The 13,575-nt window shown below is 42.4% G+C and overlaps 1 protein-coding gene across 4 annotated transcripts in view; it reads left to right on the top strand.

Annotated features, from left to right (window-relative positions):
• Nucleotides 1-3,313: 3,313 nt before the first annotated feature.
• Nucleotides 3,314-13,575, top strand: part of LOC135505031 (vesicle-fusing ATPase) — a 47,007-nt gene continuing 36,745 nt past the window's right edge. For 3 of the 4 annotated variants that reach the window (XR_010450201.1, XM_064924046.1, XM_064924048.1), the window contains exon 1: nucleotides 3,314-3,428. Coding sequence is in view for 2 of the 4 variants with exons in the window: in XM_064924046.1 (XP_064780118.1) it covers nucleotides 3,417-3,428 (12 nt within the window). In the remaining 2 variants the exon portion in view is untranslated. Of the gene's footprint in view, nucleotides 3,444-13,575 lie in introns of all 4 variants that reach the window. The other variant, XM_064924047.1, reaches the window with a different exon arrangement.

Below are 13,575 nucleotides of genomic sequence, written 5' to 3' on the forward strand. Positions count from 1 at the left end.
TGTCAGAGTAGAGACTGGGCGTGGTTTAAACTCACTCAGCCTATCGTTGATTGTTGGCATACAAGCTGGTCCCAGCCCCCTCGGCGCTACAGCGGTCTGTCATTGTAGTTGTGTAGAATATCTATGCGCCCATGCACTCGATGCAGTTATCACACACCTGGCTCCTGTTATCTAACAAAAGACTGTTTGTTCCCTACACTACGTTCTGTATGTGTCTGTTTTTTATGTTATTCTGTATTTTTCCATCACGAGAAAGGCCCATGGCCCTGAAACTGTTAACAATGTCTCAAGTCAGCTATGTTGCATAACACATACACCCACACAAGCCAACAGCAAATAATATTCCATCACATATGATATGGTAACGGGATATAGTGCATAACACAGCACCTCACACAACTTGGGGGTTTGTGATATATGGCTGTGATATTAACTATCAAAAGTAAATGTAATTGCTAAAATATACGTAAGTATCAAAATAAAAGTATACATCACTTCACATTCCTTGTACTAAGCAAACCATATGGGATAATTGTATTATTTTAAAAAACAAATTAAGGATAGCCATGGGCACACTCCAACACTCAGACATAATTTACAAGCTTAGCATTTGTTTTTAGTGAGTCAGTCAGATCAGAGGCAGTAGGGATGACCAGGGATGTTCTCTTGAGAAGTGCATGAATTTGACAATTTTCCTGTCCTGCTAAGCATTCGAAATGTAACAAGTACTTTTGGGTGTCAGGGAAAATGTATGGAATAAAAAGTACATTATTTTCTTTAGGAATGTAGTAAAACTAAAAGTTGTAAAAATGTAAATATTAAAGTAGAGTACATATCTCCCCCCCAAAATACTTAAGTAGTACTTGAAAGTAGTTTTACTTAAGCAATTTACACCACTGTGAAAATGTACTTATTGTATCTGTGGATTACTGGCAAAGATGCCCAGTGGGGTTGTACAGAGAGGAAGAGGTGAAGCGAGAGGGATAACTGGGCCCAAAATCTGCATTGTGGTGTTTCTTCTTTTTTTCTCACCAAGCAGATTGTTTGTATGAAGCTCAATTATAGTGTTGAATTTGGTCCCCAGAAATATAATGGTGTATTTAATATGCGAGGCTTATTTGATCTAATATAAATTCCGTAATGCTTAGGTTGTTAGGAATGCCCCGCTACAAGGTTTCTTCCTGCAGGTAGTCACTGAGTCTGAGGTGCTAGTGGAGCTCCTGAAACTTTACTCCAAAAAAACATCTGGGTCAGATGGTTTAGACTCTTTCTTCTTTACGGTTGCTACCCCTATCATCGGCAAGCCTATCTCAGACCTTATTAACCTGTCTCTCCTTTCTGGGGAGGTTCCCAATGCTTGGAAGGCAGCCACAGTCAGTCCTTTATTTAAAGGGGAGATCAAGCTGATCCTAACTGTTATAGGCCTATTTCTATTTTGCCCTGTTTATCAAAAGTGTTGGAAAAATTTGTCAATAATCAACTGGCTGGCTTTCTTGATGTCTATAGTATTCTCTCTGGTATGAAATCTAGTTTCCGCTCAGGTTATGGATGTGTCACTGCAACCTTAAAGGTCCTCAATGATGTCACCATTGCCCTTGATTCTAAGCAATGTTGTGCTGCTATTTTTATTGACTTGGCCAAAGCTTTTGATAGGGTACACCATTCCATTCTTGTGGGCTAAGGAGTATTGGTGTCGCTGAGGGGTCTTTGGCCTGGTTTGCTAACTACCTCTCTCAAATAGTGCAGTGTATAAAGTCAGAAAACGGCTGTCTCAGCCACTGCCTGTCACCAAGGGAGTACCCCAAGGCTCAATCCTAGGCCCCACGCTCTTCTCAATTTACATCAACAACAAAGCTCAGGCAGTAGGAAGCTCTCTCATCCATTTATATGCAGATGATACAGTCTTATACTCAGCTGGCCCCTCCCCGGAATTTGTTTGAAATGCTCTACAACAAAGCTTTCTTGGTGTCCAACAAGCTTTCTGTACCCTTAACCTTGTTCTGAACACCTCCAAAACAAAGGTAATGTGGTTTGGTAAGAAGAATGTGCCTCTCCCCACAGGTGTGATTACTACCTCTGAGCATGAGGTAGTCACCTCATACAAGTACTTGGGAGTTTGGCGAGACAGTACGTTGTCCTTCCCTCAGCACATATCAAAGCTGCAGGCTAAAGTTAAATCTAGACTTGGTTTCCTCTATCGTAATCGCTCCTCTTTCACCCCAGCTGCCAAACTAACCCTGATTCAGATGACCATCCTACCCATGCTAGATTACGGAGACATCATTTATAGATCAGCAGGTAAGGGTGCGCTCGAGCGCCTAGATGTTCTTTATCATTCTGTCATCAGATTTGCCACCAAATCTCCTTATAGGACACATCACTGCACTCTATACTCCTCTGTAAACTGGTCATCTCTGTATACCCGTCGCAAGACCCACTGGTTGATGCTTATTTATAAAACCCTCTTCGGCCTCACTCCCCCCTATCTGAGATATCTTCTGCAGCCCTCATCCTCCATATACAACACCCGTTCTGCCAGTCACATTCTGTTAAAGGTCCCCAAAGCGCACACATCCCTCGGTCGCTCGTCTTTTCACTTCGCTGTAGCTAGCGAATGGGAACAAGCTGCAACAAACCCTCACACTGGACAGTTTATCTCAATATCTTCATTCAAAGACTCAATCCTGGACACTCTTACTGACAGTTGTGGCTGCTTTGCGTGATGTATTGTCTCTACCTTCTTGCCCTTTGTGCTGTTGTCTGTGCCCATTAATGATTGTACCATGTTTTGTGTTGCTACCATGCTGTGTTCTCATGTGTTGCTGCCTTGCTATGTTGTTGTCTTAGGTCTCTCTTTATGCAGTGTCGTGTTGTCTCTCTTGGCGTGATGTGTGTTTTGTCCTATATTTGTATGTTATTTATTTATATTTTTTAATCCCAGCCCCCGTCCCCGCAGGAGGTCTTTTTCCTTTTGGTAGGCCATCATTGTAAATAAGAATTTGTTCTTAACTGATTTGCCTAGTTAAATAAAGGTTAAATAAATAAAAATAAAAATGTACTGCTATAAATAGGACATGTGACATCCCGGCAACTTTGAAACAACGCACTTTATATCAGATTTGTGCCCTTTATGCAACACGTATCTGCCCCCTCCTTGGCTAGAATGGTCCCACTTGATCTTGCCTCCTCCCGACTTCCTTTCATTTTTATTTTTTCATTGTTTGAGCGGTCACTTGAGTATCTGGTCAAAGATTTCGTCGCCAACGTGTACGTGATGACATCACTTCATAAGCAACGTCGATCCCGCCCACTCCATTTTTCAAGCCTGTAGTGGAGTTCAACGCACGGTTGCGCTGACAGCAGTGTTGGGAACTTTTATGCTGAATTGCATTTGAAAAACGACAACAAACACCAAGATGGCCGGCCGGGTGAGTTTCCTTTAAGTAAATGGCTTTAGTTAAACATATTTACACATTGGCGAGAATGATAACAATGCTGTGTTTTAAGGATTTTTCAGCAAATGCTACTACCTCCAACTCACTAGCCTGTGTGGCAGAGCAATTTACGTAATTCAAATCTTAGCCCGGAAGACCGAGTATTTTATGACCAGTGTCCACTGCGTGCATACCTCAGTGACTGCAAGCCATGCAATATCTAGCTTGCTAGCAACACAATGCGAGTACCGGTGCGTGGGTAAAATAACTGGGGAAGCCAAGCCAAACAAAATAAAGCCATATTACAACCTATGTGTTATGATAGTTGCGTTGTTTACTCTAACCTGTTAGTTCATATGCCTTGCCACCGTGATATAGACCTAAAGTTGAGGCAATAAGACACAGTGGCAGAATAACTTCAACCACACCGTTGTTTCATCACACAACAACACCTGTCCGATGAAGTCCACAAAAGCATTTAGCATTTTTCGGACTACTTAAACAACTATCGATTGAACCACGGAGAGTTACCGAAAGTTGCAAATAAAACAGGAGCTGCCTCCACTATTCCAGCACCATTTCAACTCAATATTTCAACATCAAATCACTTATGCTTATTCTAATACAGTGACAACTAAAATATACCAAAAACATTTTGGGCCAATCAATGTAAACTAATATGATGTAGCTGTCCATGGTACTGATTTCTCTGTGTGTGTACGCAAGTAGAAAAAACATGTTCACTCACCCTACTTGTAGAGAAATGCAAATTAATACCATCCTGTCTTTCATGTCGCCGAACCTGTCTATGACTGTCATACTGTACACACTTAGTTTTTGTTATCCTAGGCTAAAATGCTTGCTCGCTGGCCTAACTTCCTTTCATGGGCAACGATGCGCCAGGCCAGCTAGTTAACATTAGTGTTAGCCTACTACATCTAGCTATATATTGAACTTCTACCCTCTCTGGCAAGGCACACAATGTTTGAATTTATGGTTGGATCCAAATCGCCGTTATAATCAGTACGGAGAAGTATGTAAAAAGTCCCTATCTCCATCCATGGGTAATTTAGGAAAGGGACAATTTTAGCTATCTAGGTAGCCAATGGAGGACAACGACACAACATGATGCAACAATTCAATTTTTTTCTGTAAATGTAGTTTTGCTTTTGATGTGCTTGGTGTGAAGCCACATTCAAACTGGTTTCCCTTGACATTTTTTTGTTGTTGTTGGTGTGCCAAGACCATTCACAGTTGAGCTCAATCAGTTTAGCTCAATGGTGATTGGCTATTATTATTTTGATTTTTTTATCAAGGGAGGCCAAATGATAGCTGGCTTCCCTTGCATTCAATGCTATGGGCGGCAACAATGTCATACTCATTTTGACCAGACAGCATGAGATAGATGGGCTACACATACTGAGACAGAGGGGCACTGTTTCGCTCGCTCAGATGTTTTCTCCAGTGAGATACATTCAGACTTGCAAATTGCAGGAACATTTTGAAACACAGAGAGACCAAATACATTTATTTAGTATTTTGTTCTTGGTATTTTTTGGGATGAAGCCTTGCTTCACTTGGCATTCATGAATACATGCCAATGTAAAATACAATACACTCAAATAGTTTCTCTGTCTTATCTCTAACTGGTCTCAACAAGGAAACCTCATAGTAATGGTAGCTAACTAAGCCAGCGCAGTATGAATCCCGCCTGCCAAGGTTTAACAGCTGGCTAACTTGTTGACTAGCTTTTATGACCAGTCATCTAGCTCTGTACACTACATGGCCAAAAGTATATGGACACCGGCTCGTCGAACATCGCATTCCAAAATTAATCTTGAGTTGGTCCCCCTTCTGCTGCGATAATAGTCTCCACTCTCCTGGGAAAGCTTTCCACCAGATGTTGGAACATTACTGCAGGGCTTTGCTTCCATTCAGCCACAAGAGCATGAGTGAGGTTGGGCACTGATGTTGGGCGATTAGGCCTGGCTCGCAGTTGGTGTTCCAATTCATTCCAAAGGTGTTCGGTGGGGTTGAGGTCAGTGCTCTGTGCAGGCCAATCAAGTTCTTCCACACCGATCTCCAAAAAACATTTCTGTATGGAATGGTAACAATGTAACAGGAAAGTGTCTTCCTCAAAATGTCTAAAATGTCATTGTATGCTGTAGCGTTAAGATTTCCTTTCACTGGAACTAAGGAACCTAGCCTGAACCATGAAAAATAGCCACATGCTATTGTACTTATCCACCAAACTTTACAGTTGGCGCTATGCATTGGGACAGGTAGCGTTCTCTTGGCATGCGCCAAACCCAGATTTGTCCATTGAACTGCCAGATGGTGAAGCGTGATTCATCACTCCAGAGAACACATTTCCACTGCTCCAGAGTCCAATGGTGGCGAGCTTTACACCCCTCCAGCCGTCACTTGGCATTGCGCATGGGGATCTTAGGCTTGGGTGCTGCTGCTCGGCCATGGAAACCCCTTTCATGAAGCTCCCGAAAACAGTTATTGTGCTGAAATTGCTTCCAGAGGCAGTTTTGAAACTCAGTGGTGAGTGTTGCAACTGAGGTCAGATGATTTTACGTGCTATGCGCTTCAGCACTCGGCGGTCCCGTTCTGTGAGCCTGTGTGGCCTACCACTATACGGAAGAGCCGTTGTTGCTCCTAGACGTTTCCACTTCACAATAACAGCACGGACAGTTGACCGGGGCAGCTCTTGCAGGGCATAAATTTGACAAACTGACTGTTGGAGATGCCAATTCGAAAGTCACTGAGCTCTTCAGTACGGGCCATTCTACTGCCAATGTTTGTCTATGTAGATGCATGGCTGTGTGCTTGATTTTATACACCTGTTAGCAACGGGTGTGGCTGAAAGCCAACTCCACTCGTTTGAAGGGGTGTCCACGTACTCTAGTGTAGATACTCCCATGCCCACACACACTAGTACCAGCAGGGAAGTGACATTGAAATTGCCAACTGCTGGGAAAGAGGCACGACCGATAGTGAAGTCCAAATGTAATTTAACGTTACCTATAGCTTTCCACTTTCGCTCTAGCTCTATGAACAATGTGGACTAGCTAGCCATCTAGGTATCCACTGACTGACAGTGGCACTGTAGCACATATGAAATGGAGATTCATCTTTGACTGTAATGTGTGGAATCTGTGGATAACAAAATGTTATGATGTGACTGGGGCCCCTGCTGCAGCTGTCAGCATAACTGTCTGCAAGAATAGGATAATTGCTTGAGCATTCACCCATCACTAATTTCCTTGTTTACCAAAAATAATATCTCATATCCTGCCCGGCTGCGTTCAGTAGGTTTTTCTGTTCTGGAAAAGAAGGAAGTGAAGTCTCCTTCCTCAAAAACAGAAACAAGAGGCCCCCATCCTTGCGCTAATTTCACCCGTGTTTATCATTACCAAAAAGCACATTTTTGTTTTGATGAATTTTTACGATAGAGATTTTGGACTTTTTCTGACCTTGGAATCTAGTGGAAACAGTTTATCATCTGCACACAGGCATTGAAAATCACCGCACCAGTTTAAGCCAGGCCTTCAACAAAACACCAAATAATGGAATTTCTCGTGGAAGAATTGTGTCGCATCTCTCCAATAGACCTTCAGACAGTTGTACCATCTATGCCAAGATGCATTGAAGCTGTTCTGGCTCGTGGTGGCCCAATGCCCTATTCAGACACTTTATTTTGGTTCTTTATTTTGGCAGTTAACTGTACTTAAATCAAGTCTTGTTCACGTGTAGTTTTTCCTGTAGGTTTTTTCTTTTAATTTTGAGCTGATTACATTTCAAAAGAATGTGAAGAATTCCCTTAACAAAATCTGCAACTCGCAATAACTTAATTGAAACTGCTTAGTTAAAACTGTGCTCTTAGTGTTCCACACATCATTAGAAAGTTTTTCTCTGCCTTAGAGGGTGAAAAGCCCTAGATATTTGCTCCTGTCAGCCAACTGAGCTCAGTATTCCACAGTTTTCCATTCAGTGCTCAGCATATGTGGTAAGTATACCTATTAAGGCTCCGTAAACATTAAGCCCCTTCCATTTTTTGGATTGAAATGAGTGATGCACCAATATTACATTTTTGGCTGATACCGATATTCAATATTTTCCTTGCCAATAAAAATGATACCGATAACCAATATTTAAAATTTTAGCGGCCTTTTAAATATTCTAGTACAGTTAAATAGTTAACACACACACATGGACGCAGCGGTCGTAGGCAAGAGGTGTAACAACAGTCAGTGGTTCAAATCCAGGCTGTATCACTTCCGGCCATGATTGGGAGTGCCATAGGGCGGTGCACAATTGGCCCAGCGTCACCAGGGACGTATGTCCCCATTACCAGTAAAACAGAATCAAAACCCATTTCTTTCACTTTCTTGCTGTGCTGTTTCGTTGTTCATTTGTTCAGTCTTTTCATTCTCAACCAGGATTTCTATGGAACGCCATTTGGGTCTTTGTGTGTCAAAAAAGATACACATCAAATAACACTCTTTGACCAATCAGGACTTGAATATGACTGCACGTTACATAATAATTTAACACGTTCAGACATTTTTTACGTAGTTATCACACATTGATTACACTATCACTCGTATTTCATGTCACAACAATTCATCGATACGTTTGCTATGATGCTGGTAAAGTTGTCTCGCGCACCTACAGTGCTGGTCATTAAAAAAAGCTAGCTAGCTCATAGATGCAAACATTTTTCTTCCCCAAAAACATACCAAAATGACACAGTCTGTTTCAGTAGCTATAGTTAGCTAGCTAACTATATAGCTAGGTGTCATCATCTAAAATAACCCTAATTTATAAGACCGTTCTTATTTGATGCAAACATTTTTCTTCCCCAAAAACATACCAAAATGACACAGTCTGTTTCAGTAGCTATAGTTAGCTAGCTAACTATATAGCTAAGTGTCATCATCTAAAATAACCCTAATTTATAAGACCGTTCTTATTTGATTAATGGTGGTCGGACCCATCTATGTGAGGCTAGCCACAATAAGGGTTAGCCACAATAGTGGACTTTGCGGTTAGCCTTCAAAATAAAAGTATGAGTCTACTATTTTGTATTAATTTGCGTCACTGTCAATTACAATTTTATTTTGAATGCAAACTGCAAATTCCACTATTGTGCCTAAATCTTATTGTGGCTAGCTTCACAACACACAACCCGGTCCGGTCGAGCCTCACGAGCCAGATAAAGCTAGCTGGCTGCTTATAACATTAGCATTGGGCAACAGGGATAAGTATTTTCATGAACTGAAGTTCAATTTCAATAGGCGAACAACAAGTGCCAACCTTGCTAATACTTACTCACAAGGTTTCCTAAATCATTGCTAAGAATAATGAAAATTACTGCAGTTTCGCCTGGTCATTGTTTTCAGGCTGGTTGTAATGGTGCTAGCTAGGTACCAAGCTAAAGCTAGCAACCCCAGAAGTTGCAGTCGAACAAATTATGCTTTATTACCAATGGGGTACTGCAAACGCATCATTCGTGTCCGGGGTTTACTTCTTTGCAGACTTTTTTTGTACGGCTTTGACAGTGCTACTGTATTTGTTTGACACGCAAAGAGCCAAATGGCATTCCATAGTATGTCGTGAAGCTAATATCAGTAACGCTATTACTGTGTAACTCCGGTAGGGCAACATCTGAAAAATAGCACACTTGGTAGTGTGTACCATTGCTCAACCAGTCAGTGAAAGCCAACATCACCGACGACAGAGAACGGATGATTGTCAAGGGCAATGAATTCTATTATCTTGACTTTAATGGATTTCACCTTTGAGTTGTCTCGCTGAAATTTTCTTACTCTTTCAAATGACTGCTCGACTTGTTGACTGCTTGATCCACACAGCAGACATTGTGGGCTAGGTTAGGAATGCTGTGTTGCATGTGTAGTACAAAATATTACGTGGCGACATTGCGTCATGTACCTACGTTATATAGGTATACACGGTAGCTCTGACATCGGTTTTTAACATCGGCGTTAAACAAAACATTGGCCGATTCCGATGTTGGCATTTTTAGCTAATATTGAGAGAATTAGATCAGGGTTGAAGGATATCAGGGATAGAAGACCTACAAGTATTCAAATTCTGTCTCCTAGAGATGAACGTACTTTGGTGCGAAAAGTGCAAATCAATCCCAGAACAACAGTAAAACGAGTCCTATATCGTCATAACCTGAAAGGCCGCTCAAACTTCTGACCCACTGGAATTATGATACAGTGAATTATAAGTGAAACAATATGTCTGTAAACAATTGTTGGAAAAATTGTGTCATGCACAAAGTAGATGTCCTAACCGACTTGCCAAAACTATAGAAATTTGTGGAGTGGTTAAAAACTAGTTTTATTCACTCCAAACTAAGTGTATGTAAACTTCCAACTGACTTGTCTAGTTAAATAAAGGTCAAATAAAAATACCCTAGACCCACTCCAATTCGCATACCGCCCAAACAGATCCACAGATGACGTTATCGCACTCCACACTGCCCTTTCCCACCTGTACAGAAGGAACACTTATGTGAGAATGCTGTTCATTGACTACAGCTCAGCGTTCAACACCATAGTGCCCTCAAACTCATCACTAAGCTAAGGACCCTGGGACTAAACCCCTCCCTCTGCAACTGGATCCTGGATTTCCTGATGGGCCGCTCCCAGGTGGTAAGGGTAGGCAACAACACGCCTGCCACGCCTGATTCTCAACACTGGGGCCCCTCAGGGGTGTATACTAAGTCCCCTCCTGTACTCCCTGTTCACCCACGACTGCGTGGCCAAACACGACTCTAACACCATCATTAAGTTTCCTGATGACACAACAGTGGTGGGCCTGATCACCGACAACGAGAACAGGTCAGAGAACATGCAGTGTGGTGCCAGGACAACAACATCTCCCTCAATGTTAGCAAGACAAAGGAGCTGATTGTGAACGTTGACGGGGCTTGTAGTACTTTAAAGTATTTTTTACTTAAGTACTTTACGCCACTGACTTTGGGTAGAAAACCAATAGCTTTTGCTCATGATAAATATACATTGTGGTCATCCTCACAATTCAAGCCAGTCCTCCATGAAAGAAATTTAGATTGTCCTTAGGCTTAATCTGTGAACAGGAAACCGCCCCTGTGTGTTTGGTGAACAAACTAACTACTGGTCCATAGCAGATCTACTGGTTTCAATGTTATGGTCTCTAAGAGTTTTCAATGGTAAAAGTCCCAAACACACACTGTATGGTGTTTTCAAATGGTATTGGGTTGGATTTAATAGTAAATGTCACTAATCACACTACACATAGATGTTTTCTTATAATTGTACTGAAGAACATATGACTGCCATGCAGTGGTTTATAATTGTATTATTTTCTTAGTGTTGTCACAACAGTTTAGTCACTAGCCCATTTCTCCAAAGTTTTGGGCTTGTATGAAAAGTATTAATATGAGAATTGCACCATAGGGATAGCCCCCTGAGAGCTGCCTCTTGTTGGACTATTCAAGGAGAGTTGGGTTGAAGAATTAGGTTGCTAAGAGAAGGACAAACTTCTTTGCTTTCATGGAAGACTGGATAGAATTGTGATGACGACCACACCATGTATTTTCATCATGAGCGAAAGCTATTGGTTTTCTGACCAAAGTTGCAAAGAAATTGTTGTGATACATTTGGTAAACACTAGGGAACAGCAAAATGGATAAAAGGTTGTGGCAGTAGCAGGACCAGCGGCATCTAGTGGGCAACACTTGGTACTTTCACTTAATTTATTGGGAAAATCCAAGCAATTTCAATAGCTAATTTCTTTGAACAGGGAATAAAATTCCTGAAATTCACTGAGAATACATTATATTGTATGCATAAATCATATTCCAAGTCCAGGCTTTATACAATTTGTCAAACAAATTAAATTATACCATGGGCTTGGTTTGGGTGGTCCATGAGTGGCTTTTTACCATTTAATTTGAATTCCTCACATCTTAATCATTGTTAAGAAGAGTTTTCTTTTTGCAAATTGGCCTGAAGTGTCTCTTAGACCTGATAGATAATTCACCACAATTTCCACCTCCGTTTCTACTGTTTCACACGTTTCCCTGCTGTGAACAATCCGGATCATTAGGACAGCAAAGCAGCCCTCTTTGTCGTGTGTGTTATTATATTACAACCAATGGACCCCCTTTTCAACAGTAAGTAGGGAATCACTATTTATAGCGAGGCTTCCCCTTTTAGGCTCTTTAATTACTGTTTGGAAAAGTAGAAGTGGTGTGTTATTTGGGAGGAAGGGAAGTCTTTATTGTGGGCTATTAGATTCTCATGCTCTAAATCTGATTTAGGCCTATCCTATCCTATAGTTTGAGCTCAAGAAAACAGTTGTGAAATATGCACAGCGTATTGCTTGTACCTGTTACCTGCCACAGGACCAAAACCGAGGAGAAGTTGCGCCTCGGGCTTCAACTCTCTTAGATGTTGTGGAAATTGACCCACTATGCTGTTTACTTTCTGCATCTATGTCATATCGCTGAGTCTACCTTCAATATTTAATATTTTATGATTTTCTTCTGTTAAGCTGTTTACCAATATTTTCAAGAACAGTCTACAAATCCCTCCAATTCGATCAATCCAGTCTGGACAGCCACCTTGTGAAATGCTTCCCTCCCTCTCCTGGGGATAAGTATGAATGGATAGCCTGGATAGCCTATAGCAGGAAGAGCTTTTCCGTCCTATCAAATTAGCTTGGAGTGGAGTGACAAGCCCATTGACAGCCTGTGCTAATAGACTAAATTGAACCACTAAAACTACACTGCTCAAAAAAATAAAGGGAACACTAAAATAACACATCCTCGATCTGAATGAATGAAATATTCTTATTAAATACTTTTCTTTACATAGTTGAATGTGCTGACAACAAAATCACACAACAATTATCAATGGAAATCAAATTTATCAACCCATGGAGGTCTGGATTTGGAGTCACACTCAAAATTAAAGTGGAAAACCACACTGCAAGCTGATCCAACTTTGATGTAATGTACTTAAAACAAGTCAAATTTAGGTGCAGTAGTGTGTGTGGCCTCCACGTGCCTGTATGACCTCCCTACAACTCCTGGGCATGCTCCTGATGAGGTGGCGGATGGTCTCCTGAGGGATCTCCTCCCAGACCTGGACTAAAGCATCCGCCAACTCCTGGACAGTCTGTGGTGCAACGTGGCGTTGGTGGATGAAGCAAGACATGATGTCCCAGATGTGCTAAATTGGATTCAGGTCTGGGGAACGGGCGGGCCAGTCCATAGCATCAATGCCTTCCTCTTGCAGGAACTGCTGACACTCCAGCCACATGAGGTCTAGCATTGTCTTGCATTAGGAGGAACCCAGGGCCAACCGCACCAGCTTATCTTCTCACAAGGGGTCTGAGGATCTCATCTCGGTACCTAATGGCAGTCAGGCTACCTCTGGCGAGCACATGGAGGTGTGCGGTGTGGCCCCCCAAAGAAATGCCACCCCACACCATGACTGACCCACCGACAAACCGGTCATGCTGGAGGATGTTGCAGGCAGCAGAACGTTCTCCACGGCATCTCCAGACTGTCACGTCTGTCACATGTGCTCAGTGTGAACCTGCTTTCATCTGTGAAGAGCACAGGGCGCCAGTGGCGAATTTGCCAATCTTGGTGTTCTCTGGCAAATGCCAAACGTCCTGCACGGTGTTGGGCTGTAAGCACAACCCCCATCTGTGGACGTCGGGCCCTCATACCACCCTCATGGAGTCTGTTTCTGACCGTTTGAGCAGACACATGCACATTTGTGGCCTGCTGGAGGTAATTTTGCAGGGCTCTGGCAGTGCTCCTCCTGCTCCTCCTTGCACAAAGGCGGAGGTAGCGGTCCTGCTGCTGGGTTGTTGGCCTCCTCCACATCTCCTGATGTACTGTCCTGTTTCCTGGTAGCGCCTCCATGCTCTGGACACTACGCTGACAGACACAGCAAACCTTCTTGCCAAAGCTCGCATTGATGTGCCATCCTGGATGAGCTGCACTACCTGAGCCACTTGTATGGGTTGTAGACTCCGTCTCATGCTACCACTAGAGTGAAAGCACCGCCAGCATTCAAAAGTGATCAAAACATCAGCCAGGAAG

The sequence above is a fragment of the Oncorhynchus masou genome, chromosome 18 (genome assembly GCF_036934945.1).
Source record: "Oncorhynchus masou masou isolate Uvic2021 chromosome 18, UVic_Omas_1.1, whole genome shotgun sequence".
Classification (NCBI taxonomy): Eukaryota; Metazoa; Chordata; class Actinopteri; order Salmoniformes; family Salmonidae; genus Oncorhynchus; species Oncorhynchus masou.